The sequence below is a fragment of the Ursus maritimus genome, unplaced genomic scaffold (genome assembly GCF_017311325.1).
Source record: "Ursus maritimus isolate PB19 unplaced genomic scaffold, ASM1731132v1 scaffold_16, whole genome shotgun sequence".
Taxonomy (NCBI): domain Eukaryota; kingdom Metazoa; phylum Chordata; class Mammalia; order Carnivora; family Ursidae; genus Ursus; species Ursus maritimus.
Window position 1 is genome coordinate 45,576,651 of NW_024424008.1, and position 27,470 is coordinate 45,604,120.

Consider the following 27,470-nt stretch of genomic DNA (forward strand, 5'->3'; position numbering starts at 1 on the left):
TACTGTACATATATTTATTGAAAAAAAATTCACCTGCAGGGTGGTTGGGGTAGGACAGAGGTGGTGGCAGTGACAGTCCTGGTCCCTGGATGGTGGTGTTTCTTAGCCTGGTGGCCTCGGCTCAGGGGCAGCAGCTCCCCGGCGGGCCGAGGGCAGTGATAGCAAGCTGGGAATGCAGGACAGCTGCCCCACCGCCTATGGGGATAGGCAGCTATGGGGCCAGGGTGCGGCACGCAGTGGGGTTTGTGCCTGCCTGGGGGGGCCGGGGGCCTGCAGCCACCCTAGCACCAGCAGGGAACCCAGATCACGGAGGACTTGGAAGAGAGGGATCCAGGGTTTCTGGAGGCTGCTGCTGGCCTCTGTGGGTCTCCTGGGGTGCTCACAGGGCAGCAGGTGTGACCTTAACACCAATTGCCTTCAATCTGGAGACTGGAGCGAGCAGTGGTAAATAAATGCCCTGTGGCTTTTGTTGTCAACTCTTTAAAACAAAACCTGTGTATAAGTGGACCTCGGCAGCTCAAACCCATGCTGTTCAGGGGTCAACGATATGCACTTTTTCATATATTCCCCAGGTTAAGTGGACCTCGGCAGTTCAAACCCATGCTGTTCAGGGGTCAACGATATGCACTTTTTCATATATTCCCCAGGTCTGTCTTCTGAGATGACTTGAGGTCAGTGATACCCCAAAAGCAATGTGAACATATAGCCCCTGGGTTTTGGCTTCTAAGTATCATTTTCCACTAAAAGGAACCAAGGATCCTTGGAGAAATGGCTCATTACAGGGCTGGGGTAGGAAGAGTGGAAGATGAGCCTGGAATATTTTGTACCAGAAAGGAAGAAAGTGCTCAAAGGCTGAGGCTAAGAAGGACACAAAAGCCTGTTTCCACAATTTGATCACCCAATTAGCAAGAGATTAGTTTGATGGTAACAGATTATAACCCAGTGAGTGAGATAGGCTAGTAACAGATTGTAACTCATTGAATAACAGGAAACCCTGAGTCCATATGGATATAAATACATGAGTACTTGGAAGTTTGACGAGGAACAGGGTATCTACATAGTTTTAAAGCGTCTCTGCACAAGTATCAGCTTACAAAGGAGGAAAGAGGAACTTTGCAGTGGGGAAGACCGGCAGACAGCACCTTAATCACGTGATTGCAGTGAACACCAATAAAGGAGTAAATAAAACACAGCGAGGTAACCAAAACATCCCTTCTGTGACGGTCCCATCAGAGTTTTGTAACCTGAATCTAATCACGAAGAAACAATCAGACAAAGGCAAACTGTGGGACAGTTTCCAAAATCACTAGGCTGCAATCTTCAAAACCACCCAAAACATCATGAATGTGCAGGAAAGACTGAGGAACTGTTCCAAACTGAACGAGACTAAGATGCGTGATTCTCAACTGGATTCTCTGGGACAACTGGGCCTCCTTTTCCCTTCAGGGTAAGATGTTCGCTGGCCAAATCGACCCTGATCTCCAAGCCTTCGGAGAATCTTTCTGCTCTGAAGTAGTGTCAGGCATAATAGGTTCTTTCTTTTCTTTTCTCTCTCTTTTAAACAATGAAGCTTTGGTGTCCACAGTCTGGTCCTCACTTCACAGCTCTGAATCCAGAGCAGACTGCCATGGGCGGACGCCATCTTGCATGGCACTCAAAGTCTATTTTTCATGTGACAGCCACTGTGCTCCTTCCCATTGGCTGCTCCACTGTGATGACGTGGCTGCCCCCCGCATCATGTTTTCTATGGCAGGGAGCGCTACACAATGCTCTCTGGTATAGCAGTGGGCTCTCCTTTTAATTTGGAATTTTGTGCATTTTCCTTCCTCTTTGTTTTTGCTTCTGAGTACAGCTGTGTGATGTAGTTCACGTAGCTCTTCGAATGGAAAGCTGAAAGACACGTCGAAGACGATCATGGATTTTGAACACTACCGCACCCGTTTATTTGCGACACTTCGATTGCACACGGTATTTAAAGGTTCATATGTTCATGGCTTAAATGTCAAATCTGAAATTGATGCATATCATAAATGGTCTGAATGCATTGTTACAGGCTGATTTTTTTAAAAAGTCTTCTTACATAAATACGCTAATACACCTGAAATAAAATATATAGACATTTCTGCTCTAAAAAAAAACCTGAAAAAAAAAAAACCCCACACTGTATTTAGCAAATTTCATACTAAAAGTAACAGGGCTTACGGGAAACATAGGGTTGGGGCAGACCACTCAAAGGCCATGGAAGTCTACACAAGGGGCTGGAGACAGCTCCTGCCTTTTAAGTGAGCCAACACAGTGACGTTGAAATGCTGGGTTTGAGGGAGCCCAGGGAAGGAGGCAGGAAGTGCAGGTTGGAGCTCTGTAGGAAGTACCACCTCCCACAATCCGTGGCCAGCCCCTAGGGATGGACCTTTCTGGGAAGGGAGCCTTGAGTGAAGGTAGTTGAGGACTTACAGTCATTTAAACTCCTTAAAGTTGAGACTCAAAGTCTTTCTGCTTGTTTAGTGGCTGAGCCGAGGTCTTCTCTTTTCCTGCTAAAAGTTATCATTCTACACCCACTGTTTTGGTTCCCCTTGCTTAAGAAAATTGGCATAGGAAACAATCCAACTAAGACCTCATACTGACAACATTCTCCTACTTGCCAGTTGAGGAAAGAACACTGATGTTCTAGAAATGTACAATACAGCAGACTTTCTGCGCCTTGCACAGACTTCCCTCTCCCACCCCCGTTCTCACGGTCTGCCCTCTTGTTCTCCTGTTCCAGCTAGTACAGTGATTCTTTCCACTTCACACCTTACTAGGTCAAAGCAAAAAAAAGGCAGAGGTGTTGTGAAAGGCCAGCTTCCTACGAAAACCTCAGTGAAACCAATAGAAACTAGCAGCTAAGCTCTTCTGCGTATCTTGCAATTCTCAGCAGGCAGAGTAAGTTAATTTGCAATGGAGGAACCCAAATGGTTGAAAGAAAGGTAGAAGATTCTTGCTTTCCTGTAGTACTAGCTGCTCTCTACTAGATTTTTGCCAAGAATACACACGTGCGTGCACACACACACACACATAATACACAATCTCCTTTTAGAAATTCTTCCTTTCACTTTGTTTACATATTTTGTTTGAAAAACTACAATGGAGTCATCCAAAACATGTTTGCTTGAATCCGTTAAGCTTTGTGTTCATTTATTCAACACAAATGTATCAAATACTCCACTTGGATCAGGACCCGTGTTAGAATCTGGGGACACAACGTAGATAAACCTAGCTACTCACCGCCTGAAGGACGACTGTGGTAGCTACGTCAACACATCAGAAATGACCACATGGTGTGGGGTGTGGAAAGTGCTGGATTGTTAAGATGTTTGTAAGATACCCAGAGCACAGAGGGACACAGAGTCCCAGGACGTGCCTGTGTGTGACAGCGAGCACTCAGGGATGGCTTCCCACAGGGGCATATCTGCAGCCATAGGAACTTTATGGTCACTCCTTTTCGTTTTTGGAAGATGCACTTATGTTCTAGAAGATGATTTAGGTCGATTGACTTTCTAGTGCTAAAAATCAGGCTTTGATTTTTACACTCCTCCTTAAAGGCAACAAATTAATGAAACTCATTTTTCAAATCTGAGGTCATGTAATTGACTTACTTTGGCCCTTTTTCTCTTGGGATGATGTTTCTTCATTATTTGACCTTGATTTGTAACTTTCCAGAGTGTGTTCTGAGATTTCATTCTCTGCAAGAAAAGAAAACTATGTTTTTAATTTCGGGTGCCCCAGATGTCACCTATATGTACAAATGTTGATTTGAATAAGATGATCACTCTGTCTACACAACAGTGGACTTGCCAAGCCCCCTCCCATACCTCATGTCCTCATTCATTCCGAGAATCGTTTTTGGTTTTTTTTGCTATGATTCCTACAGGCACTGTGCTAGGCAGCATAAGAGTTGTGGAAATCAAATGACCACAGATTAGAATCAAATATTATTCTTTGAGATGGAACAATTCCAGTAGCCCTTAAAGAACCGTAGGGGTGAAGCGTTCATGGGAGATTTCGGAACAATACTATGGCACGTGACTGGTACGCAGGTAGAGCTGAAAAGCCAGACCCCGTCTCTAGGTCTCTTTATGATGAAAGTTAGTCCAGCTGAATATATAGAGAGATTGGTATCAAATTAGGAGAAGCTGTAGTTTTAATAGGGTGAGAGTCATTCAAAGGGGTAGTATTTGGCCTTGGGACATAATGAGTTCTCTGCTACTGGAGGTGTTGGAGACATATGTGGCTAAATCCACGATGCCCAGCACCACCAGAATGCGAACCACATGTGTAATTCTGAGTTTTCTAGTGGCCATGTGCAAAGAGCAAAAAGAAGCAGGTGAAGTTAATTTAATAATATATTTTATTTACCTAGTATACCCAATATATTATTATTAGACATATTCGTGTGTGTGTGCGTGTGTGTATTGAGCTTTCAAAGTTGGGTGTCCATTTTATCCTTCCAGCACCTCTCAAAAGCGACTAACCACGTTTCAAGTGCTCAATAGCCATATTGTGGCCACTGTATTGAGTAGCATAGGTCTAAATAATCACTCAGAATTAAGGAGGGGATTTAATCCTGGTACACACAGACGGAATGAATTGAGTAGATGGTTATTCTGGATAACTTCTAAGGTCCCTTCCAGCCCTGATATGTGTTAAATCTATGCATTGTAATAGGTATCTTCCATGCTAGATAAATTATATATATAGTGTTTCCAATGATAACTTTTTAATCAGAATGCTTGGGAAACATTACTAGCATATTATGGTTAAGGAGGCTGAATACATTCTTTCAAAGTAAGAACAGAACCAAAACAGTCTATATTCACCCTTTGATTGGACATCCCTAGAATATGAACTCCTTGAGAGAGGAGACCTGGTCTCTCTTGTTGATAGAGGCATCCCCCATGCCTGGAACAGTGCCTGACACACAAGAGGTGCTCAATGAATGCTTTCTGAATGAACGAATGAGTTTTTCACTCAGGATCCTTTTGTGACTAGAAGCTTTTATAATCTCATGTCAATTCCCAGAGCTACTCTAATTTCTCTTGGTTATACACTCTTTGATTATAGCCCCTGGAGATTCACATTCTGTATTTACTGCAAAACAAACAATTGCTTATTTGAATGACAACACTTATTAAACAGATTATGCAGCATAGAAGAGAAAAGCTTTAGTTGGCAGAATTTCCTTTGTCCCAGACCAGTGTTGCAACGCCTTGGCGCGCCCCATCAGGTCCTCTGCCTCTCACCTCTTTTCCACACCACGTGCGCTTTCCGAAGCTTCATTATGAAGAGCTGGACGATGATGAAGAGTATGAAGATGAGGAAGGACACGAGGGTGAGCAGCAGAATGCCATTTTTCTTCCTGATCATGCCCACATACTGAAGACTGGCTCCTATACAGAAAATGACAGGAATTTAGACAGTTCAAGGTTGGTTTGTTTCTGTTACAGAGGAATTTGCATGATACTTTCAACATTTAGTGTCGGCTGATGGGCAACTCCGATAAAAAGACAGAGAGCTTTACCCTGAAGGGAAAGAGATTCATATTATGTATTCTCTGAAAACAAGCCATCAGGCACACAAACAAAGCCATTCTGTGAGGTGATTTGGAAAATGCTCTTAATTACAGAAATATCGAAGCCGTGATGTTTCGTTTGTAGAGAAAACATGCAAGAATATTGACTTAAATTATAGTCAGGGGACTTAAATGAGCTGTAAGGAATGATTTTTTTTTTTTTTTTTAGCAAGGTGTAGCAGCAAGAGCGGTTGTTAAGGAGTGTGAAAAACTATGCAAATAAAATGAAATCACGAATGTTGGCTAGGTTAAATGTGGTCCCACCTGAAGGCCTTTGGATATAAATTAGGTGAGGTCTTGAAAATCTTTCTAAACTTCACCGTCTAATCCTATGGGCTCTAGTCTCACCCAGATGTCCTGGTCCCCTCTCAACCAACAAGCAGTTAAGGACCCTAGCTTTGTGAAGAACATTGTGCATAAGTCACGGTCCCTGTGCCTTAGGGCGTAGTTCTCTCTCCATGGAAACAAATACAGGAATCAACAGAAGTCAGAAATCTATGCCAAATTCTAGATCCATATGTGTTAACCCCATAATGTGCTCAGGGATTCAGAAGCAGGAGTGGTCCCTGAGTTAGGAAAGTTCTCAGTGAAGACCTTGGCCTTGAAAGAAGAGTAAGGAGAAGGAAGATGAGGCCTTTCCTTTCTTCAGGGGCAGTTCAGGACGGCGAGGGCAGGGCAGTCAAAATGGGATGATGTTGTCAGAGAAAGTGTGTGTTCTTGTTGGGACTTTAGAGCCAGGACCTCAGAGGCAGGGGATGGAGGGCGCTTGATGGAGGCTTTGAGGTTCCTGCTCTGCGTGGGAGACTGGGGGAGCCGCAGATGTTTTCTGAACACAGGTGTGAAGAATGCAAAGGGGTGTTTTGATCATAGTCCTAAAAATGGACCACAAGAGGAGAAACTGAAGTCACAGGACTTTGTGCAGGAGATGATGAGGGTCTGGACCAGGGGTGGCAGTGATAGTCGACAAAATTCTGGAAGAGGAGACTCAAAAGTCCTTGGAGAAAGACTGATTCTCTATGTCTTTGTGTGTACCTTCATACACAGGAACAAAGGATGACGCCAAGGTTTGGGGCCTGTGTGGTCATTTGGACGAGGTGGTTTTGTGGGGAAAGGTGCTGTTTGGTTTTTAGTGATGTTAAGTTCGAGGAGATGGCAGAAAATCCAGCAACAGGGATGTAGGAGATGGAATGAAGCAGGGATTAATTCTCAGGAGAATGTTCTGGAAGTGTAAGTATGGAAATTTTCTGCCTGGTGGTAATAGGAACAACCTTGGGAATGGATAAACTCTTTAAGAATTAAGGGAAGAATCAAGGATGGAGAGGTAAAGTCAGAAGTGTATCCAACTACAAGAAGCCGGAGGAGGAAGGGGAGTTCTCTGATGGACACAGGGAAGGAGTGGTTAGCAAAAAGTCACAGAACAAGGCGGAGTATGTCAAGGAAACCAGGGAGGCAACTAAGTCAAGGAACAAGGGAATGATTAACCAATAGAAAGGTCAAGAAAAATGGGGACTGAAAAAGGCCATTGGATTTATCGATTAAGAGGTTAAAATGTCAAGTGTTTATTGTAAATGCTGTGGGGGGAGGCTTACCAGTGGCCAAGGCAGGGTCTCGAGTGGTTTGTTCTTTCTCTTCCTTATCTGTTGTACTAGAATCTTCCATTACTGCAACTAAGTTGAAAGAAATTAAGACGTGATATGTACTGTATATGAACTGTGTATATATACACAGCCATTCCAAGGCAGCAGAGCAGCTTTGGAAACCAAATTAAGTGGTCCTCCTTAAAAACAACAAGACCATTTTTGAACTACTGACTTCTTCCAGAAATAGTTGCAAATGGGCTCATTTCGCCAGGCTCATTTCACCTTATTTTTAAAAGCTAGATGTTTACTGAACACCAGCTCTGGGCTCAGCCCCCAAACAGAGCATTCGGTAGGTTTCTCACTGCAGCTCTGAATAGAGGCTTGGAGAAGCTAAGTACGTTGTCTGAAGCCACGGAGCTATGAAGTGACGGAGCCAACGTCGACATTCAGAATGCAAAATGTAAACCACTATTTTATACTCGCTTCCTGAATCAGGTCTTCAGAATGGTGCAAGATAACACCAGGCCCCTGAAGACTGGCATCCCAAGCCTGGTGGGAAGAAAACCCACAGCCTGAGAAGCAATGATTTTTATGTGAAAAATCAGGCTCCCTTGTCATTCAAACCTCTGCTTGCCTCTCCCCTTTAGAAGGGGCATGTCCTTGGGATGCTTTTGCTAGGTGGGAGAAGTCACAGAAATGAAAGATGGTGTTTTTCTGATTTTGTTGCGTATCCTCTCTACTCCTGCCCCCACCCAACCCGCGTCTCTTGCTTTTTAGCCCATTACACAGCGCCACTGTGTGGATCCCGCCGGGAATGACACCACCCATTCTGCTGGAAACGGGTATTAGTAACAGTAATAAAATCGTAGAAATGGAAAGCTGAAAGGAAATTTAGAAACCATATTAAATCTTATATATGGAAAAGCAGAGCAGGAAATTGGGTTGTTTAAATTGGCTGTAAGCCAATTTAAAGACAAGTAGATTCTAAACACGTTTACAAATATTGGATTATTAAAGCAAGTGATATAGGCTGCTCCCACTTCAGATCGTTTTCAATTTCCATTGCCCTTCAGAAGACTGGATGGTACATATTATTTTTATCGGTGTTTAAAAGCCCCAAACATTTACTTCTAAATATTATTCCAGATAAACATTTTTAAAAGCGTGATCTGATACTCAAAACTATGAACGTGGTAATGATATGAAAGCCTTATTCCACTCAAGGAAATTCTTATAGACACACTATTTGCAACAAAAAGAGGACATATAGGAGCTAAGGCCCTTTCTGGATAAGGCTTTCTTGCTCAAAACACGGTAACGAGTGAAGGTATTCGTACGTGTGTTTATTCATTTATACGGCATTTCCTGAGCACCGGCTTATGCCGGATACTACGCCTGGTAAAATACAAAGATAAATATATGCTCATTGCCCAGAGCTAACCACCCAGTGGGTTCTGTCTAAAACACTGGCATTGTAATCCAGGCTTTCTAAAATCTGCATTTAGAGTTCAATCCTGTCATCAAAAACCGAGTTCTTGACAACCAAGTCCCTGATGTGCTTTCAAAGGTGATTTTGTTATTCAATGGCCAAAAGCCCCAAATCTCCAGATCCTGCTTCTTTGCCCTTTGCTGAAACCAAGCCTTTATTTAGTGTTTGGTCTGCTCTGAATGAGAAAACAAAGAAACGAGTCTCTCCATAAATGAATTCAACCTCGCCCTTTACCGCAGGGGAAATTCAAATGTCACGATCGTGTGTGCGTGTGTGTGTGCGCGCGCGCGCACGCGCGTATCAAGCAAAACAGCACTGAACTGACAAGGCATTAGTTACCCTGAAGCCCATCCCATTAAGAACACTGCTGGCAGGGAGCTCGTCCAGAGCACCACAAAGCTGGGGCCAGGGCAGGGCATCCCGCATAGTCTTATTAAATGTTAAAATTTCAGGGGCGCCTGGGTGGCTCAGTCGGTTAAGCGTCCAACTCTTGATTTCAGCTCAGGTCATGATCTCAGGGTCCTGGGATGGAGCCTTGTGTCAGCCTCCACGGTGGGCGTGGAGCCTGTTGAAGATTCTCTCTCTCCCCCTCTCCTTCTGCCCTCCCCTCCCCACCTCTCTCTCTCTCCCCCTCTCTTAAAAAAAAAAAGCTAAAAATTAAAAGAAAAATCTTAGAAATGAGAACGGAAAATTGACCCTTTCCAAGGAGAGAAGATTTTTTTTTTTCAGTCTTAATGGGTTGACACTTACCAGTACTAGTGGGCTGCTGAGGGTCTTGAGAGGATGGGGAGCTTTCCTCCAGGGCCTCTGAAGCCGTCTCTCGATCAGTAACTAGGAAAGGGGAAAAACAGAAATCTGCAACTACGGAGAGCAGTTTCACCCACATGGTGCTCAGGACAGTGGGCTGGAGAATGTATTTGGCTGCTACCTGCCTGTGGGTGATCTGCAGGAACCTCAACGCGGTCTGCAGCTCTTGCTCGGGTTTTCACATCTCTATCCTGCTGCTAGCCCATCTGCTAGGCTGCCCGGCTGAGAAGTACGGCAGGCTGGAGCCGGAGCGCTGTTTCGCAGTGGTACGCAAAGGCTATCTGCTGACTGTCTCCGTCTCATCTACCTGTCAGTCCTTCTGTCTGTCTGCCCCGTCACCTATCTTCCTCCTTATGTATCACTTAGGGGGCCTTGGAGTTGGTCACAGGCAGACTGGGTTGAATTCTGATGCTGTTAATTTGCTTGCTGCCAAGTGCGTTTGAGCAAGATGCCCAATCTCTTGAATGCTGAGTTTTTCCTTAACTGTAAAATGGAACTACTGGCAGCATTTACCTTTGGAGGTTTTTTTCTTTTTTTTCCAAGAATTAATGAGTTATTTGTACAACATGCTTAACACAGTGCTTTGCTATTTATTAAACACAATGCTTACAAATGTAATATTGTATAGTGGAAAACGATGTTTGGGGTGCCTGGGTGGGTCTGTCGGTGAAGCGTCTGACTCTTGATTTGGGCTCAGGTCATGATCTCAGGGTTGTAAGATCGAGCCCTGAGTCGGACTCCATGCTGAGCATGGAGCCTGCTTAAGATTCTTTCTCCCTCTGCCCCTCCCCCCTTCTCGCTCTCTAAAAAACAAAACAAAACACACAAAATAATGTTTGGGGATGTTTCCAGACATTCAGCTTAGCATAGATTTGACCAACGAACAGGTCTGTCACCAAGGAGTGTATAGAAAAGGTGCCTGAAATTTTATAAATATTGATACCGATATGTGACAGGTAGGTAATGTCTTTATGGAATCTGTGAGTGCTTCTCAGCATTTTACTTTTTATTTTTTATTTTTATTTTTAAAAATCTTTATTTGAGAGAGAAAGAGAACACAAGCAGGCAGAGGGAGAGGGAGAAGCAGACTCCCTGCTGAGCAGGGAGCCTGAGGTGGGGCTCGATCCCAGGACCCTGGGATCATGACCTGAGCCAAAGCCAAGAGTCAGACACTCAACTGACTGAGCCCCCCAGGCACCCCAAACCTAATTGTTTTATATTAAACCAGATACCAAAGAGATTTCAGAACGATAAACAGAGCCATTTTTCTTACTAATGTTTTGGTATTGCAAAATAGTTATTTTTCCACACAAATATGCCATTTCTGTTTATATGTAGCAGATTATTTTTTAGATAAATAAGCATTTAAACTTTTTTTTCAGTTTTAATTTCCAATATGTAAATACTGAAAGATACAATTCATATAAGTAAAAATTCTTTGGGGTCCTCAATTATTTGTAGGAGTGTAGAGGGGTCCCGAAATCCATAAGTTTGAGAACTATTGCTCAAGGTTTTTTTTTTTTTTTTAAATCCTACCTCCAGTTAAGTAATAGGAAATCAAGATTCCTCATTTGGAATACTAAATAAATGAAGTAAATCATTTTGAAGAGGCTCTGATCTATTCTTGCTCTGTTCTCCTCCAGGCATTGCACTTTCACACACATCTAAGTGTGGGTGTTTCAAAGGAAGACACTACGCATAACCCCAGATACGGTGCTTGCCTGATGATCATTTTCCCAGGTCCTACCATGCAGAGCACGGGGATGAAAGGGGTCAGAATCCTTGTAAACGTGTTTTAAAGCATCCTCAGCTAAACAAACTTTTTAAACTCACCGGATGAACGAAACATGTAGTAACTGTATGTCAGTGTAATTGCTCGCTGAAGGGAAAAAAGCCAGAAACCTATGGAAGCTGCCAGGAGCTGATACTGGAGTTGCTCTTTAAATACTTAATGGAGATCTGGCAGTGGGTGCTAAATAATCGATAGTTAGATCAGAAATAAAAGTCAAGTCCTATCCTATTATTATTAGAAGCATTTTATGGCTAGGATTTTTGAGTCCTTTGGAACTATGGCCACAATGGAGAAGAAACTGATTTCCCCTCTGGAGTAATTTTTGTAGATGGCCTGAGCAATAACTGAAAAGTAAAAATATGTGTTTTTTCAATATCATTGGTTCTTTTGTTTAAGAATCTGAATGTCTGGGGCGACTGGGTGGCTCAGTCGGTTGAGCATCCAGCTCTTGGTTTCAGCTCTGAGTATGATCTCAGGATCATGAGATCGAGCCCAGCTTCAGACTCCAGTGTCTTTCAGAAGCACCCCCCCCCCCCGTATGTGCTATGCTCCACTGACAGGAGGGGCTGGAGGGGGACGAGTCATGGAGAGGCAGGACTATCTGCGTCAGATTGCAGTAGCCAGCCCAGTCTGTGGGGCCCCAGTCTTCTAGATGCCGCTTCCTCAAGACTTGCTACTTTTGGTTTGAGAAAGTGACTGGTGGAAAGTACGTGGTAGTGAGGGGGGAGCCGTTAGCCACAGCAGCACCCCCACAGGGCTGCAGGGCACTTTTCCCATGATGGCATTCTCCTTAACGAGTACCTTGCACTAGCAGTTATATCATGAACAGCCTTCTCAACGAATGTTTCCTTACCCAGCAGCTCCCTCCTTTGCTGGTGTGAGTGAGTCCTCGCACTTGAGGAATTCTTTGTGCCCTTACCCTTTGTAAGTACCTTACAAAATCACGAAGGTCAGAGCCTTATTGATTACAGGTGTGTGATTCATGGTACTTCTTATTAGATACTTCTTGGCTCAAAAAGTTTTCTAGGGGCACCTGGGTGGCTCAGTCGATGAAGCGTCCAACTCTTGATTTCGACTCAGGTCATGCGTGATCTGAGGGTCATGGGATCGAGTCCTGCTTTGGGCTCTGTGCTGGGCATAAAGCCTGCTTGAGATTCTCTCTCCCTCTTGACTCACTCTTTCTCTTTCTTTCAAAAAAGAGAAAGTTTTCTAGAGTTTTAAAATTATTATTTTTTGCTTTTGATGAAGGAATCGGAGAACACATTCTGAAAATGGAGGCAACTCCTCTTCACATTTACTATTTGACATTTTATTTATTACTATTTGTTCTGCCCAGAATACTACCATGGTTAAACTAAAACCTGCAAAACAGTTATAACAAAATAAATCTAAAGAGTAATCATGGCTTAATTTGACTGTGCCAGTGTTTTATATTAACATAAAATAATGTTGACAAGTTTAGATTTATTTCAGTTGCTATTATCTCCTTTTGGGTCAAAGATAAAGTATGCTTCAGATGACCTCTCTGAAAACATGACTGCAATAAAACTATCTGAGGCCAAGTTATGCCAGCTGTCATCATTAAAAAGCAAGCATGATGCTATTTGCATATGGCGCCCTGCTAGGCTGTCTGCACAACTGGGGTTCTGAATGTTGGAACAGGTGTGTTATGACGCTCAGCTGGAGAAATTTCAATCATTAAAGGAATTTGCTGTCAGGAGAGCTTTGTGGACAGTGATCTCGCTCTGAAGGACTCTTCCCGTTCCATTTAATTTTGTTTGGTAGTGTAATATTAAGGTAAATTAAAACACGATTAAAGACAGTCATTCATTCTTCTTACCCAAGTCTTCAAATCGGAAGGGTGCTACCAGTTTTCTTCCTTGTAGGCCTTTGTGTCGGATGACGCAGTCCACTGTTGAGTTTCTGCCATATGTGTGGACTCGGAGGATGCTGCTGCTGTTACATATCTTTCTATCAGTTTCAAATTCATGGTGGGTTTCACCTATGGAGCGAATTGAAGAGGTGTATGAGGTTGTGGCTACTTAAGATCATTGGGTGGGTTTGGTTCTCTCAGGGACCAATGGCCCTGACATCTTGGCCAAGCTATCAGACTTCTAAGCTCATTCTAGATTCGCTCAGCTGCCTTGTACGTGCTTGGCCCTAGTCACAGAGGGAAGCAGGTGAATAACAGTGGTTAGGTTTCTATAAACCTTCACTACTGGGGAAAAAAAATCCAAAGCTTGTCATGGTTACACGACAGCCTGATGTTGCCAAACACAAAAACCTAAGACCTTACTCAGGGTGAATGAATGAGGCAAATGAAAGGAGAGGTCTTATAATGATGTAGAATTGGCATTGGACTGAATGTCTCTCTGATTATGGAACATACGTTACAATGTAAACAAACTAGAAACAGTTCCCAAGCATGACCATGAACCCTGCTTCAATCTAATCAAAGTTTAGATTCTTTGGTACCGTAATATTTTTATTGAGGGTATGACCTCATAGCGTACTTTATAAGGAGGATCTTACCTGTTCCAATATACAAGCATTATGTTAAATGTATTTTCAAATTTATGTCTGCTAAAAAGTTCATGCAGAGGTAATAGCTATATTGTACCTATATATGAAATTTTGTTGAATTTTAAGAGGCCATAATATCCCATTTTAGGTTTCTACTTTAAGTATAAACATGCAATCATATTTTTTGTGATAGGTTTTCAAGATGAAGGCATAATATCAATAGGTTATAAAGATAACTTGTGTGGAAAAAACGAATTATTGAATGTTATGTTCCAGCACCTGATACCACCAGAGGGTGCCAGAGGACTTAAAAATTCCTTGGAAATTTCAGTAGGAAGGAAAACAAAGGAGGAAAGAGAACCATGTCCCTACTTACCAGAGAGCTCTAGGCCATTCCCTAAAATCCAGGTTATCTGCGGAGGGGGCTTGCTTCTCACAGTGGAGCATTTAAGCGTAACATGTTCTTTTCCATCTGGCATTCTGATAACTGAAGCTTCCAGGGTTGGCATGGAAGGTGTTGCTGGAAGAGTTGATTTTTCTGTGCTCAATGAGCGGATCTACATATCCCCCAGTAAAGCATGGAATCTAATAATCTATAGGGATCATTGTAGCGTATGGTCTAAATAATGGGCATTTTTTTTCTTTTAACTTGATCTTTCCCAGAATACAGTTAAAGGGCTTTTATGTACTTGTAAAGCTACCTTGGCTGTAGTCCCATTGCTTGTTACCCAGTGTATGATTAGTCCCCGGAAATTCCCAATGTTACCACAACAATTCGTACGTTTGCCCTTTGACTGTATTTGATTGGTAGAGCACAGGTGAGGAGTATAGACCTGAAATCTGGTTCCATCTGTTACCAGTTATTGTAAGAACCATTGTATGTCCCTCAACGTCTTGGTGGGTCAGTTTCCTTGTCTGTGACACAAAGGAATTGGTTTATGAGTTGGCTGTTTCAGTTCGAGACTTGCATGAGTATATGACTCACCATAAAGTGAGTTAGTTCTGTCCCCTCCTAATATCAAGATGTATTTTTTTTTTTTATTAAGGGGCCATTGGTCCTTTTTTTCCTACTCTTGTCTTGGAAATAGAGTTGACCCTTGAACAATGTGGGGATTAGGGGGCGCCGACACCTCCCCTGACCACCACACAGTTGAAAGTCCATGTACAACTTTTGATTCCCCCCAAACTTAACCAACAGCCTACTGTTGATAGGAAACCTTACTGATAACACGAACAGTTGATTAACACCTACTTTGTCCGTTATGTGTGCTCTACACTGTATTCTTACAATAAAGTCAGCTAGAGAAAAGAAAATGTTATTAAGAAAATCATAAGGAAGAGAAAATACATTTATAGTACCGGACTGTATTGATTTAAAAAATTTGCATATAAGTGGACCTGCACAATTCAAACCTGTGTGGTTCGAGGGTCAAGTGTACTTTTTAGGTAGTCTAACTTCTTCCTCTTTCCCATTCTACTTCACACTTGGTCCAGAACTGCACCCTTTCACATTGATTTGCTCATTTATCTGCCACGGAGACATTGCAAAGTCAGCTCCAAGTAGGAATGAGATGCGTTAGATGCCGGCAGCACAAATATGGAAAAGATAAGCCCTTTGAGGAGCTACCAGGGTGGAGATAGACTCAGCCCCTGAGCTGTTAGTTAAAAGATCATGCTTTAGGGGCGCCTGGGTGGCACAGCAGTTAAGCGTCTGTCTTCGGCTCAGGGCGTGATCCTGGTGTTCTGGGATCGAGCCCCACATCGGGCCCCTCCGCTATGAGCCTGCTTCTTCCTCTCCCACTCCCCCTGCTTGTGTTCCCTCTCTCGCTGGCTGTCTCTATCTCTGTCGCATAAATAAATAAAATCTTTAAAAAAAAAAAAAGATCATGCTTTAAATGCAGTGACAGAGGTATGCAGGGAGTGTGAGAAGAGCCCAGAAGAGCACACAAGCCGCATGAGCCAGAGTGCTGTGAACGGTGGCCAGTAAGTGGGCTGAGTCCCATCGGTTCTCAACACCCCTAGGGACCCATTCCTTCCCAGACACTTTGTTCCTGTGCCTTTACTTTATGGCAGGCACCATGCTATATGAATTCAACAGAAGCAGCCTAAGGCATTCATTTGTGATATGTGCAATTATGTCACTCAGAGATCAATAAAAAGCAATGTGTATAATTGACCTGAATTAGAGATCAATAAAAAATGGTGTTTATAATTGATCTGTTCCATCACAAAAAGCAGAAAAGTAAAGACAGTAAGGCTTACACTGAACACAGCGGACCATCCACAGAACTGAGTGAGTCCCAGGCCATCAGGAGACTGTCCCTTCCTATTCACACCTCCCAGTCCCACCTCCCACTGGAAGAGAGGACCTGGTTTTTTGGTAGAGGACGTGAGCCAATTGCCCAGTGCAGTTACCTCTGAATTCACTCTGTCTTAGGATACACTGTTGTTAGGTTTTACTTTATCGACATACGTGTTTTGCCCGCCTAGACTGGTGGGCCAACTGCTTGTGGGCAGGGATCCCGATTCCTCTTGGATTCCCTGGAGCTTAGCACGGCGCCTGGCACATAACAGCAGCTTATCAAGTATTAATTCTCCTTTCTCTTAGTTCCCTAGACAGGAAACTTAACTGAGGCCAAAGACAAATTTCACAAAGTCCCATTTTCATCTAGGGCTCCCTGTTTAAAACACTCCTTTCTGTTTTCTTCTCAACAAAAGATGGTAGAGGTGCCCGAGAAAATGCTTTGCTATAGGCAATATTTCTAACGGAAATGTGATGTTTAAGAATGCTCCGTCCTGTTCCTAAGTCCGTGGCTCCCATGCTGGGTGTGCTGGCTGTCGGGGCACCTACCTAGCACGATCACCTTTACTTTCTTTGTTCTCACGGAGTCGCCGTAATGTAAACACTTGTACACGCCGTCATCTCGCTGGGTGACGTTAAGCACGCTGATGGCGAGCTGGTTGGTGGAGTGATGAAGAAGCTGGTATTTGGGATTTTTTAAAGCTGGACAAGAGGGAAAAAGAGCGGTTAGGAAGAAAGCGATCAGATGAATACAGTCTCTCAGAGGATTGATTATTCACAGGAATGGCTTTTGAATTTCACACTTTGATGGAACAAATGTCACATCTTCAGTTGAGCTGCCTTCCAAAATCTAGTGTTCCCAGCTGGATGCCTCTCTCTCAATGGCTCGACATTTGTTTAGGAAATGAAATATTTTGATTCTGGGATCTGCGATATAAACCGTTTGCTTTATTCGTGCATGTAGGAAATGAACACTACTCTGGTGAAGCGTTTGGATTGCAGGATGATTAATTTTTTTCTTCATTTTTTTACATTATGAAAAATGTCTCATTAGATTTACCTCTTCGAAATATGATTAATTTGAGGTTGTCCTGTCACAAAGGATGTGAAGAATGCAAGATAAATGCATGGCTATCCATTACTCCATTTGGGTGCTTTTTATTTTTAAATATATTTTTTTAAGTTAATCTCTATACACAGTACGAAGCTTGAACTCATAACCCCGAGATCAAGAGTTGCATGGTCTACCGACTGAGCCAGCCAGGTGCCCCTTTTATTTTTAATTTTTTAGGAGTTTATTATTATTTGAAGTTTCCTAAAGATGATAGCAAGTGTTTGGTTATTTTCGTTGTTGTTTTGTTTTTTGGTTTTATATTGACCTGGATTTCCATCTCAGGTCATAGGTCCCTTAGCAAATCAGAGGCTCCTGAAATGAGTGGCTTTGTCTGTCTATCTGTCTGTCTGTCTGTCTCTCTCTCTCTCTCTGGATTTGTAATATGAGCAAGCCTAAAATAGTTAAACCTTGAATGGCTGACCCAGGAAGGTTGTTTCTCATCTGAACTACTGGTTGTGTGTCCTGGGACACTGGTGTTACCTGAGCTAGAATCCAGCCATTCTCAGTCTCAGCACTATTGACTTCTGAGTCCATAATTCTCCACTGTGAGGGCCATCCTGGACACTGTAAGACATTTAGCAGCAATCCTGGCCTCTCTACCCATGAGATGCCAGACCCCCCTGCTTTTCTCCAGTTATAACAACCCAAACTCTCTCCAGACATTGCCATACGTCCCCGAGAAGGCAAGAACGACCTTTGGTTAAGTATCACCAAGTTCAATCCAGGTATCCTGCCGTAGAAATTTGAGAGTGCCCATCTTCTCCCAGTTTACTAAAAACCAAACCAAAGCAAAAGAAAGCATTATGTAACAGGAATGATCTCTACTCAACGTTTTTTCTCTGAACTTTTTAACAATTAACATCTACTTACTTTATTGGAATCTACTATTAATAGTTTGTTTAGCTTGAAATAGATGGTAAGTTTACGTTGAACATCGTGATAGCAATGTTTCATAGCGTAGGGGCGCCTGGGTGGCTCAGCCAGTTCAGCTTCTGACTCCGGCTTTCTGCTCAGGTTGTGATCTCAGGGTCCTGGGATCAAGCCCCGTGTTGGGCTCCAAGCTCAGGGCAGAGTCTCCTTGAGATTCTCTCCCTGCCTCTCCCTCTGCCTCTCCTGCTTGTGCGCGCGCGCACACACACACACACACTCTCTCTCTCTCTAAAATAAATACATCTTTAAAAAAGGCTCCATAGCATATCAAGTTTTTTAGAGGCTCTGCTTTTACAAGGCAGAATGAAATTTGCTGTTTTGGAGACTTTTCCAAGTATTTGGCAGTTCAGAATATTAAATGGAGATATACAAGGGTCTCATTATGAAGGGGAGGGGTTAGTCAAATCCTGCCCAAGGAGATGAACTAAATAGACTTTTAAGAATCCCTTTCCTTAAGAGAAAACACAAAAAACAAACCAAAAAAACCCATTGTGACTGTGTGAGCGGATGGATGTTAACTAGACTTCCCAGTTATTTTGCAGTAAATGCATAGTGTTAGATCATTGTACACCTTATACGAATACAGTGTTACGTGTTTATTATATCTCAGTGAAACTGGTGGGGGACGCGGGGAGAGTCCCTTTCCATCTCAGGCCTCCGGGACTCAATGTGTGTTTGTGAACATAGGTATGACTGCCCTTCCGTCCAAAGTAGTATGCCCTGTCCCATTCCTCAGTTGCTCAGCCATCTTGCTTTTGTGTTGAGACCCACGGGAGAAAAGGAGGTATCTGGAAGGGAGCTTTGGGATGTGACTTTGAATTGCTCAGCTGGAAAACGAAGCAGCTGGCTTCAGAAGTGGGGCGATGGCGTTAGCTGCAGGAGGACAAAGGGCCTCCAGTCCATCTGTGGCCTCTCGATGGGTGCTGCTGGTAGTTTCATGGTTGCTGAGAGTAAAAGAATGACGTGGGGTTGAGGTGTGGGCATGGAAATGTGCTTTGTAACTTGAGCCCCCCTTTACCAACCATTCTGGTGGGGTTTCCATTTCAGACTTCCTGTCAGAAAAAGCAGCCGTATGTAAAATAATAGGCCTCTGGGTGTGATCGCCATGTAATAGTAGGTGGGCCAAGCCCACCATTTGGATGACTCATGTTGGTTTCTATCCCACCAACTTGTCTGTCTGGAAAATCCCTCAGGTTGAGGTCTACTGGTGATTTTTTTTTTCTTTCACTTACCAGGATGCTCATTTAAAAAAATGGTGAACCCTGACGGGGCCAGCCACTGCAGAGAGGTGGTCTTCCCCTGAGAAGCGACACACTTTAGAACGAGCATCTGGCCTTCCTCCACGGTGACTGTTTCTGTGTGGTTAGTCAGAAAGGCTTCTGCAGAGGAAGAGAATTGGGGACAGTCAGGCTGGCATGGCCAAGACACTCCTGAGCCGAGGCAGGACTTATTCTCAACACAACCTCATTCATTCATTCTGTCATTCATTACATACTTTTATTTTTTAGAGAGAGAGAGAGTGTGAGCAGGGGGAGAGGGGTAAAGGGAGAGGGAGAGAGACTCTTAAGCAAGCTCCATGCTCAGCTCGATCTCACAACCCTGAGATCATGACCTGAGCCAAAATCAAGAGTCGGATGCTTAACCGACTGAGCCACCCGGGCTCCCCTGATTACATACTTCTTAGAGAAACAAAAACATAAATCAATACAAAGGAGCAAGCATGGTACGTAGGAGCAGCAAGATGTCTCCTGAAGGAGGTCTGAATGAAGGGTGAGATTTTGATAGGAAAGAAGGAAAATGTTGAACAACATCTATTGGGCACTTGCTCTCTCTTATGCCAGGAACACTGCCAGGCCACGTTAACCTATATTTAATTTAACTTTTGAACTAACCCTATAAAGAAAGAATTATTTTGCAGGCTCTTTAGATGAAGGAATAGAGGCTGAAGGTCATAGGTCCTGGGATCTGTACCCATGTCTATGTTCTTCAGAGTCCATGGTTATGTAACTAGGTCAAACTGTCTAAATGATGAGACCCCAGAAAAGTCAGCCTTTCTGGCCTCAATTTGTGAAACAAGTGACTTGTGGTTTTTTTAAGCCCCACTTCTGAAGGTTGCTTTAAGTATAAGTTATGTGTCTAGGATTCCAAGTGGTGTTCACAGGGAGTAGGTAAGCCCCACCTGCAAAAGAGCTTCTATGCCAGAGGAAGGATATTCTAGAAGACTTCTTCCAATTCAATTGTCCAGCAACACTTTCTCCAGGCAAACATGAGAGTCTAGTTTCCCCAAATCACAACCCCCAGAGAACGATAAACAATTGGTTGTAAGCAGCTGCAAATGCGTTCTCCCAAAAAGGAAATTGATAAAAAATAAAATAAATTGGCTTTACTGCTGATTTGGCACATTTATTGCCATCTGTGATTTCTTCACGTTTTAAATTTTAAAAAATCCTTTTTTCTGAGGACTAGACAATTCTTATCAATGAAAGTACAAAACACTTCCGTAAACAGAGGAATACTGTGGGGTTATAAATTTTGAATAGCAAATGTAATGAGTTTCCCTGCATCATCTTAAACCTTAAAAAAAGAGAGAGAGAGAGAGAAAGAAAGAAGGAGTTTATTTCCTTGTGATAAATTTTGAGTATTAGGAGAAATGCTTTGGAGAGCCCTGGGAATTAACTGGTGTAGACTTTTTAGTTTGTTCCATTTCTAGGTCATTAATTTCAATCTAGCCTCTGGCAATAATAACCCAGAATTGTTGTATTGTATTTGTATTGACTTTCATGGGAAAAAAGTTTGCTTGAGTTCTAATGGAAAAATACCCATATCATCAGCCAATACTATAATGAACAATGAAGAGTCCATAAAAAGATATTGTGTTTTCATAAGAGCATTGAAGCAAAGCCCAGAATTCTGCTTCGGTTGGGGTCATTTGGAAATATTTTCATCTGTAAAATCAACCCATAACTGAGTAATAAGGATACTATTAGTAGAGATGCTTTGAAATGACAATGGAATTTCTTCTGAGGTTAAGGAGCTTCTGAGCCAAGAAATTGAATCTAGAACTCTCTACCTTCCATTGCTTCCATAATCATTCCCATCTTGATTCTTGCTTTTTTTTTTTCTAGTTCTTGTACGTTATCCTGCTTCCCACAGATTGAAGTTTCTAGAGGGCAGTGACAATTTTATATTTCTCTAAAATTCATTCCTTATAGAAAATATCACTGTGTGAGCTTGAAAAGTGATGGTTTAATGCCAGCTTTCATGATGGCAGCATAAAGCAGACGATGGACAGATATCTTTGGTCTCCTGTTGTTAATAAGAATACGGAGAGACAGGAGGGAAGTTACTATGTTGAATCAATGATAGAATAAAGACCACTGTTAAAGCAACATGCCCTAATTTCATCCTTCAGGCCAGACGTTGATACTGAAAAGTTTTGCCCACGTTCTTACCTTTGGCAAAGCGAGTGTCTAGACAGGAAGCCTGAGTTTGTAGGAAATGGGAGTGGTGAGATTTATCTGCAGCCTGTTTATGAATAAATGTCTTCCATTTTAAAGATGTCTTTTTCCTGGGATGTGTGTTTTTGAATTAAATTGTTATTTGATTCTTACAATGTTTAAAAAATTGTAATGAACTATAGGGTGGCTTTTTTAGCATGTGCTAAAGAATCGTATCTCCTAAGATTAGTGTTCTGTCTTGTTGCTGAGAATTTAATATCACCCTACTGACCACAACTATAAATGCCTGGGTTTCCCGTGGAAAGGGCTGTGTTTGTGGCATGGAATAATGACTGTTTCCTCTACTCTGCTCCAAGCCCTGCCTTTAGCTTTACGGGCTGATTTCTCTTGCAGTGTTCTCGTGCAGACCCCATGCTTGATTTAGAGACAGGAAATCATTGTAGAAAGGAAGAATAGCCCCAGAGAGAAGCCACAGACACACACTGCTTCAGCTGCGAGTGCTTGCAAACAGTGGTCAGTGTGTCTCAGCTCTGCTAACAGTTGGGAGAGGAAGATCCCTGTACCCGCGTTTCGAGGGTATGTCTTCTAAGGGAAAGTTCCCCAGGATTCTCTCATTGCCGTTGCGAACTAAACTGGAACTCATCTTTTATAGATATATGTTTTTTCATCTAAGTTTGGAGTCAAACTTTCACCTTCTTTGTCAGAGGGAGGGGTGTGGGTTACCTTCTTTGCTCACCACTTCCTCCCCTGCAGGCTCGAAAAACACGGATATCCTTATGCACCCTCAGCCTTTCTCGTATGGATCCTGAGCGCTGTGCGCCTACTTCCTAGGCTCCCCGGCTGGGCTTCAGAGCTCCAGTCTGTACGTTAGCCCGACGGAGCCCCACAGAGGCCATGAGGGCAAAGCGTGGCAGAGAATAGCTGCGGAGTTTCTCCTGGGAGGTCCCCCCCTTACTGCTGGTAGGTCATGTTTCCAGAGTGGATTATTGACTTCTGACTGGATTCATCCATCCATGCAAGGCCATGTGTTGTGAGGCTGCTGGTTGACCCTGGGGTTATAGATGGTGACTGGTTTCTATATGGAAATAGAACCGGCGATCTCCATCACTCCACCCCCAACCTCAGGAACTCTGATGGTCTTATCAGTGCAGTGGCTTCACCCCAAAGCACGGGTGACCGACCCTCTTGCAAAAGGGCCAGCAGCAGTCACAACCCCCACCAAAGCATGCATAGATGAAATGTGTGTAGTTCTTAAGATTCCTTGGTTTTCCCCAAGATTTTGAGAGTTGCGGTGTCTGATCTCCCCTCTACTAGAGGTTATCATGGTAGACTGAAGAAGGGGTAAAATGTTGTTTTTTTTTTTTTCCTTACCTTAGTAGCCTAATGATTGCAAGCAATAAATTTAAAGACTCTAGAACAAAGCAAGTCTATCCTGTGGGGACCCCAAACTCATCACGTCCCGTTGGAACTCATCATTTCTAGTGTTTCCCTAGGCTCCCCACACACCGAGCACAGACACACCACCTGTTCCGCTCCACTGTTTGCTTGTATCTAATGTGGTCACCAGCCACGGCCAGGTCCAGGCTCAAGAAGACACTTTGCCTATGCTGTTCTATTGACCTGGATGTTTTTTTTTTTTTTTTTTAAGAGGGGAGGAGGGGGAGAGAGAATCTTAAGCGGTTGCACACTCAGCGAGAAGCCCAAAGTAGGGCTCCATGCAGGGCTTGATCTCACCACCCTGAGATCATGACCTGAGCTGAAATCAAGAGTCAGATACTTAACTGAGTGAGCCAGCCAGGCGGGGCCACCACCTGGATACTTTTCACCTCCTCTAAGACTCAACTCAAATTACAGCACTTTGGTCAAACCTGCCTAACCAGTGTTCAGCCTCCTCCTTCCCCACAATGACCTGCCCTCTTCTCCAGATCCTTAAAGGCTTTGCATGGACTTCTATTATAGCACTTAGCACAGTGCTTTGTATCTGGTTACAAGTATCTCTGTGCGTGCAGATGGTAAACTGCCCATGGAGGAGTTGTTTGCCATTCATTTTACAGTCCCAGGACCTAACACAAAGTAAGATTTTATTTATTTATTTATTTTCAAAATAAAATTTTAAGTATCGGGCGCCTGCATGGCTCAGTTGGTTGGGTGTCTGCCTTTGGCTCAGGTCACGATCTCAGGGTCTTGGGATCGAGTCCCACATCGGGAATCCGTACACAGCAGGGAGTCTGCTTCTCCCTCTCCCTTCCCCCCTGCTTGTGTTCTCTTGCTCACACACTCTCTCTCTCTCTCAAATAAATAAAATCTTTAAAAAAAAAGATTTTAAGTATTAGTTGAATTAACGGCTAAAAACATGGACATTTAAACATTCAGTAATAGAGTGTAATAGGATGCCAAGTTCTCTCTGTTATTATGTTGCATAAGAAAGACTTGAGCTGAGTTAAAACCAGAGACAAAGGATGAATGTCTCAAATCAGTGCCCTATTTACATGACTATTATGAAGTAGTAGACAAAAAATGCTTCAATTTGGATCATTATAAAAAAGGATTATTATTTTTTAGATAGAATCAACAGAGAAAACCACAGGGGTGAATATGAATCTGACTTTGCCAAAATTGTTTCCAGTATGGCTTTCAAGAAGGCATCTCAAAATGTCAACAAACACGGGCCTTTTTCATGGTCCAAAACAACAAACATGGTCAAAAGGAATATCAACAGAACCTTAAATTTGCAACTGTTGTTTCCTGCATCCTACCCTCCACTAAAGACCAGGATAAAAGCTTCAAATTGGATTTTCATCATCCACAATACAGGTGAATGGGACTAATTTTGAAAAGTTCTTCATTCCTACTGTATTTTACCCATCCTAAAGGCTATTTACGTGGATAGGGACCTTGAAAAGAGGCAGGCTCCAAGATTATGGGACTCTTTTTGTCCATAGCTCTTGGCAGCCTTAGAAGTTGCGTGGTAGAAGAAAGTACAGTGATCTCCCATGATTCATAGCTAAAAACAGCTGACAGCGTAGAGTGTTGTCAAAATTGAGGATTTGCTGCCTTTTTACTAGCAAGAAAGCAATGTGGTCAGCTCCCTTCCTATTTGGGACTCTGATGGGCCTGAGCAAGGTTAGGTCAGAGGGGACAGTTTGTGCTCAATACCACTGAGCCTAAGTGCCTTCTGGGTGAGTTTACAGATGGGGAGTTTTCAATAGCACATCTTCCAAATTGTATAAATCAGTGGCTTTCAAACTTCTGATCTACATTAAGAAACACTTTCTTTCACAACCTTGAAGACACACACACACACACACACACTCTCTAAATGTTTCACGAGATAATTCTTATATATATGCTGTGCAGGCTGATTTACCAGCTCCGAAAACGTGGGCAGGTTACCCAACTTCTTTTAAACTCCATTTTCTCGCGTAAATTGGGGTAGGGATACTAATACCTCAGTATCTGCGCTAGGATGAAACGTAATTAATATAAAGTACCCACCCCTGCACATGGCACAATAAATATATTTTTCTCCTCTCTTTATAAATAGTATTTGACAGTATTATAAATCGTATAAATAGTAATTTGTATTCTAAAAGAGTTGTCTTAGGTTTGCCTTAAGATATGATTATTGTTTTTATTTTAAAACTTTTTTGCGAGATATTTTTATGAGGCCATAACTTTGAAAGTCAGTTAAGGGCTTTAAACTTTGGAATAATTGAAAACAGCCTAATTTTAGCTGTCTAAATGTACTTTTTCTGAATGTATGAGCTGTTCTTTAAGCCACTTATTGAAGAAACTAATATTATTTATTACCAAATATTGAATTCATATTAAGTGCCTCAGAGTATAGGGACGAAAAAAGAAAGCATTGAATTTAATTGTATAAAGTAGGAAATGGAAATACTACATAAAATAGAAAATCTAGTTTTTTAAAATAGTGTCCTTCAGATGCAGTTCTGTGGTGCATGCAGATTCAGAAGGACAGATGCCTCACCTGAAACATAGCCATACTTCAGTTCAATATTTAGAAACGCACACGCAAGAAGCAAGCAATACATTTAGGCATGGCTACTTTTGTGAGAAGTCGGTACAAGTGGCAATCAGAGATTTACAGACACCTACCCTTTTTGTGCAGGAATAATTTGACCTGTGCTAAAAAGGCAACAGTGTCTTTACTTTTCATCATGCTACATTAGAATTCAGTAAGCGTCAAAAATCAAGTGTGAAAATTATAATACAATGTAAAGTATAACTGATCAAAAAATAAGCAGGAATTTTTCCCCGGGGCTCATTATTATCTCTGAGCCAATGGAGAGTTGCAGAACACTTTGCCGTCTTCGAAGTGCTTTCACATTTTGAAATTTGATCCCTTTAAAAATCCAGGGAGTTTGGTCGTCGAACATTATTAATCATGTCTTCATTGCAAGATGCAGACATTGGGTTTTTAGAGAACTTAAGTGATCTGGCTAAGGCTTCTGCAGCAAGGAAGCTTTTAAAATCCCACACTGATGCCTTTCCACCTGGCGTACATTTAAGAGACAGAGCCTAATAAGCTTGTTACATTTTGCCATAACATAGACGCCACCGAGACACATACTACTGTGACCCTTGCTATGCTCATTAGCAGTTGAACAAGAGATTAAATAAAGGAGTAACATCCCCCGATGTGTGATCGTGGCGTAGCTTGGAAGGTAATCACATACTTACCTGGGTTGTCTGCTGTCATGGGTCCTCTGAATGCAGTCGACTGATAGGCGGGTGTAAAATACCAGGTCAACTGAGTATCGTAAGAAATGAGCTCCAAGTCCTTACCTTGTAAGGGGAACCAAGCCAGCAAGCTGCAAAGTCTCCACCACATATTGTGCCTCGCTGTTGTCACACTTCGTCAACTTCCTCTAGATTCTGAAATAAAGGGAGCAGAGTGGTTTCTTTTGAAGGGGGAGAGGCAGCGGCTCTGTGACCTCATGTATCTCAACGCCTCCATTGGCTCTGGAAGCCCCCTCTTGGCTCGCTGCCCCCAAAATACCTCCGGGTGGAACATTTAGGGGACCGCATGTGTCATCTCGATTGTGGAGAGGTGTGAGTGATGTGTTGGTGGCACAAATCATTCTGCCACACGTGGGTAGTACTTCAACTAGGTTGTGAGGCTTTTGGGGCGAGGATGGGGTGGGAGAGAGATTAAAATTTCCCAGTGTGGTAATGTAACCTTGTTGTCACTTTTCTAGCGTATTAGACAATGATAACCAGACAGTGTTTGCTGAACCTTCGTGAACATTTTATTTCTGACAACAACGTATAATGGTTTTCAGGGGCAGAATTCATTCACTCACATTATTTGATCATTTAAAAAACCTGTACCAATTTACTCTACCCATCTATCCATCCATCCATTTCTACATCTATCCAGTCATCTAGTATGTACTGTTCCAAGATAGCCTATATAAAAGATAAATTCCTTGTTTTTAAGGAGAATATGATCCAGTGGGGGGGGGGGGGGTGACAATAGGCAAGTGAACCATTTTGGTATTTGTCATTAATTGGGCAAATTGAGATATACTATTTCATTTTTTCTTGGCCACACAGCAAAATATTAAGAGATTTATGGTTAAAAAATAGTCTAGACTGCAATGTTTGGAAAATTATAAAAGAAATAATATTCACTGGTTCTAATTAAAATGATGGGGCACCTGACTAGCTCAGTTGGAAGGGCATGTGACTCTTGATCTTGGGGTCATGAGTTCAAGCCTCACTTGGGTATAGAGATTACTTTTAAAAAATAATAAAATTTAAAAACAAAAATGTCATTATTCTGTAAGTGTGTTGATACTTTGGGTGGAGAAAATTTTAGCCATCAAAAATGTCTTTCAAAT

General features: G+C 42.6%; 1 protein-coding gene across 5 annotated transcripts; it reads right to left on the reverse strand.

Moving 5' to 3' along the window:
* Positions 1-26,656, reverse strand: CRTAM (cytotoxic and regulatory T cell molecule). 5 transcript variants are annotated; one of them, XM_008689952.1, is made up of 10 exons: positions 26,413-26,656; positions 19,378-19,524; positions 16,651-16,803; positions 14,176-14,319; positions 13,117-13,278; positions 9,428-9,508; positions 7,198-7,275; positions 5,280-5,426; positions 3,636-3,722; positions 1-1,890 (listed from the first exon to the last, which is right to left on the reverse strand). In XM_008689952.1, exons 1-10 carry the CDS (start codon positions 26,456-26,458, stop codon positions 1,760-1,762), a joined length of 1,176 nt encoding a protein of 391 aa, XP_008688174.1. In that variant the 5' UTR covers positions 26,459-26,656; the 3' UTR covers positions 1-1,759. The 5 variants fall into 5 exon arrangements, with proteins under 5 accessions (XP_008688174.1, XP_040487041.1, XP_008688177.1 ...); XM_040631107.1 differs by having other exon boundaries at positions 26,308-26,656; XM_040631108.1 differs by having other exon boundaries at positions 1,834-2,008; positions 26,308-26,656.
* Between the last annotated feature and the right edge of the window lie 814 nt (positions 26,657-27,470).

What these genes read in the sequence shown, in the direction of transcription:
- CRTAM (XM_040631107.1), bottom strand. Translation starts at nt 26,458, where the DNA reads ATGTGGTGGAGACTTTGCAGCTTGCTGGCTTGGTTCCCCTTACAAGGT. An exon ending in TTTTTTAAATGAGCATCCTG is followed by an intron (nt 16,804 to 19,377) that starts GTAAGTGAAAGA and finishes CCTCTTGTCCAG; the next exon opens with CTTTAAAAAATCCCAAATAC. An exon ending in GCACGTGGTGTGGAAAAGAG is followed by an intron (nt 3,723 to 5,279) that starts GTGAGAGGCAGA and finishes CTTTTCTTGCAG; the next exon opens with AGAATGAAATCTCAGAACAC.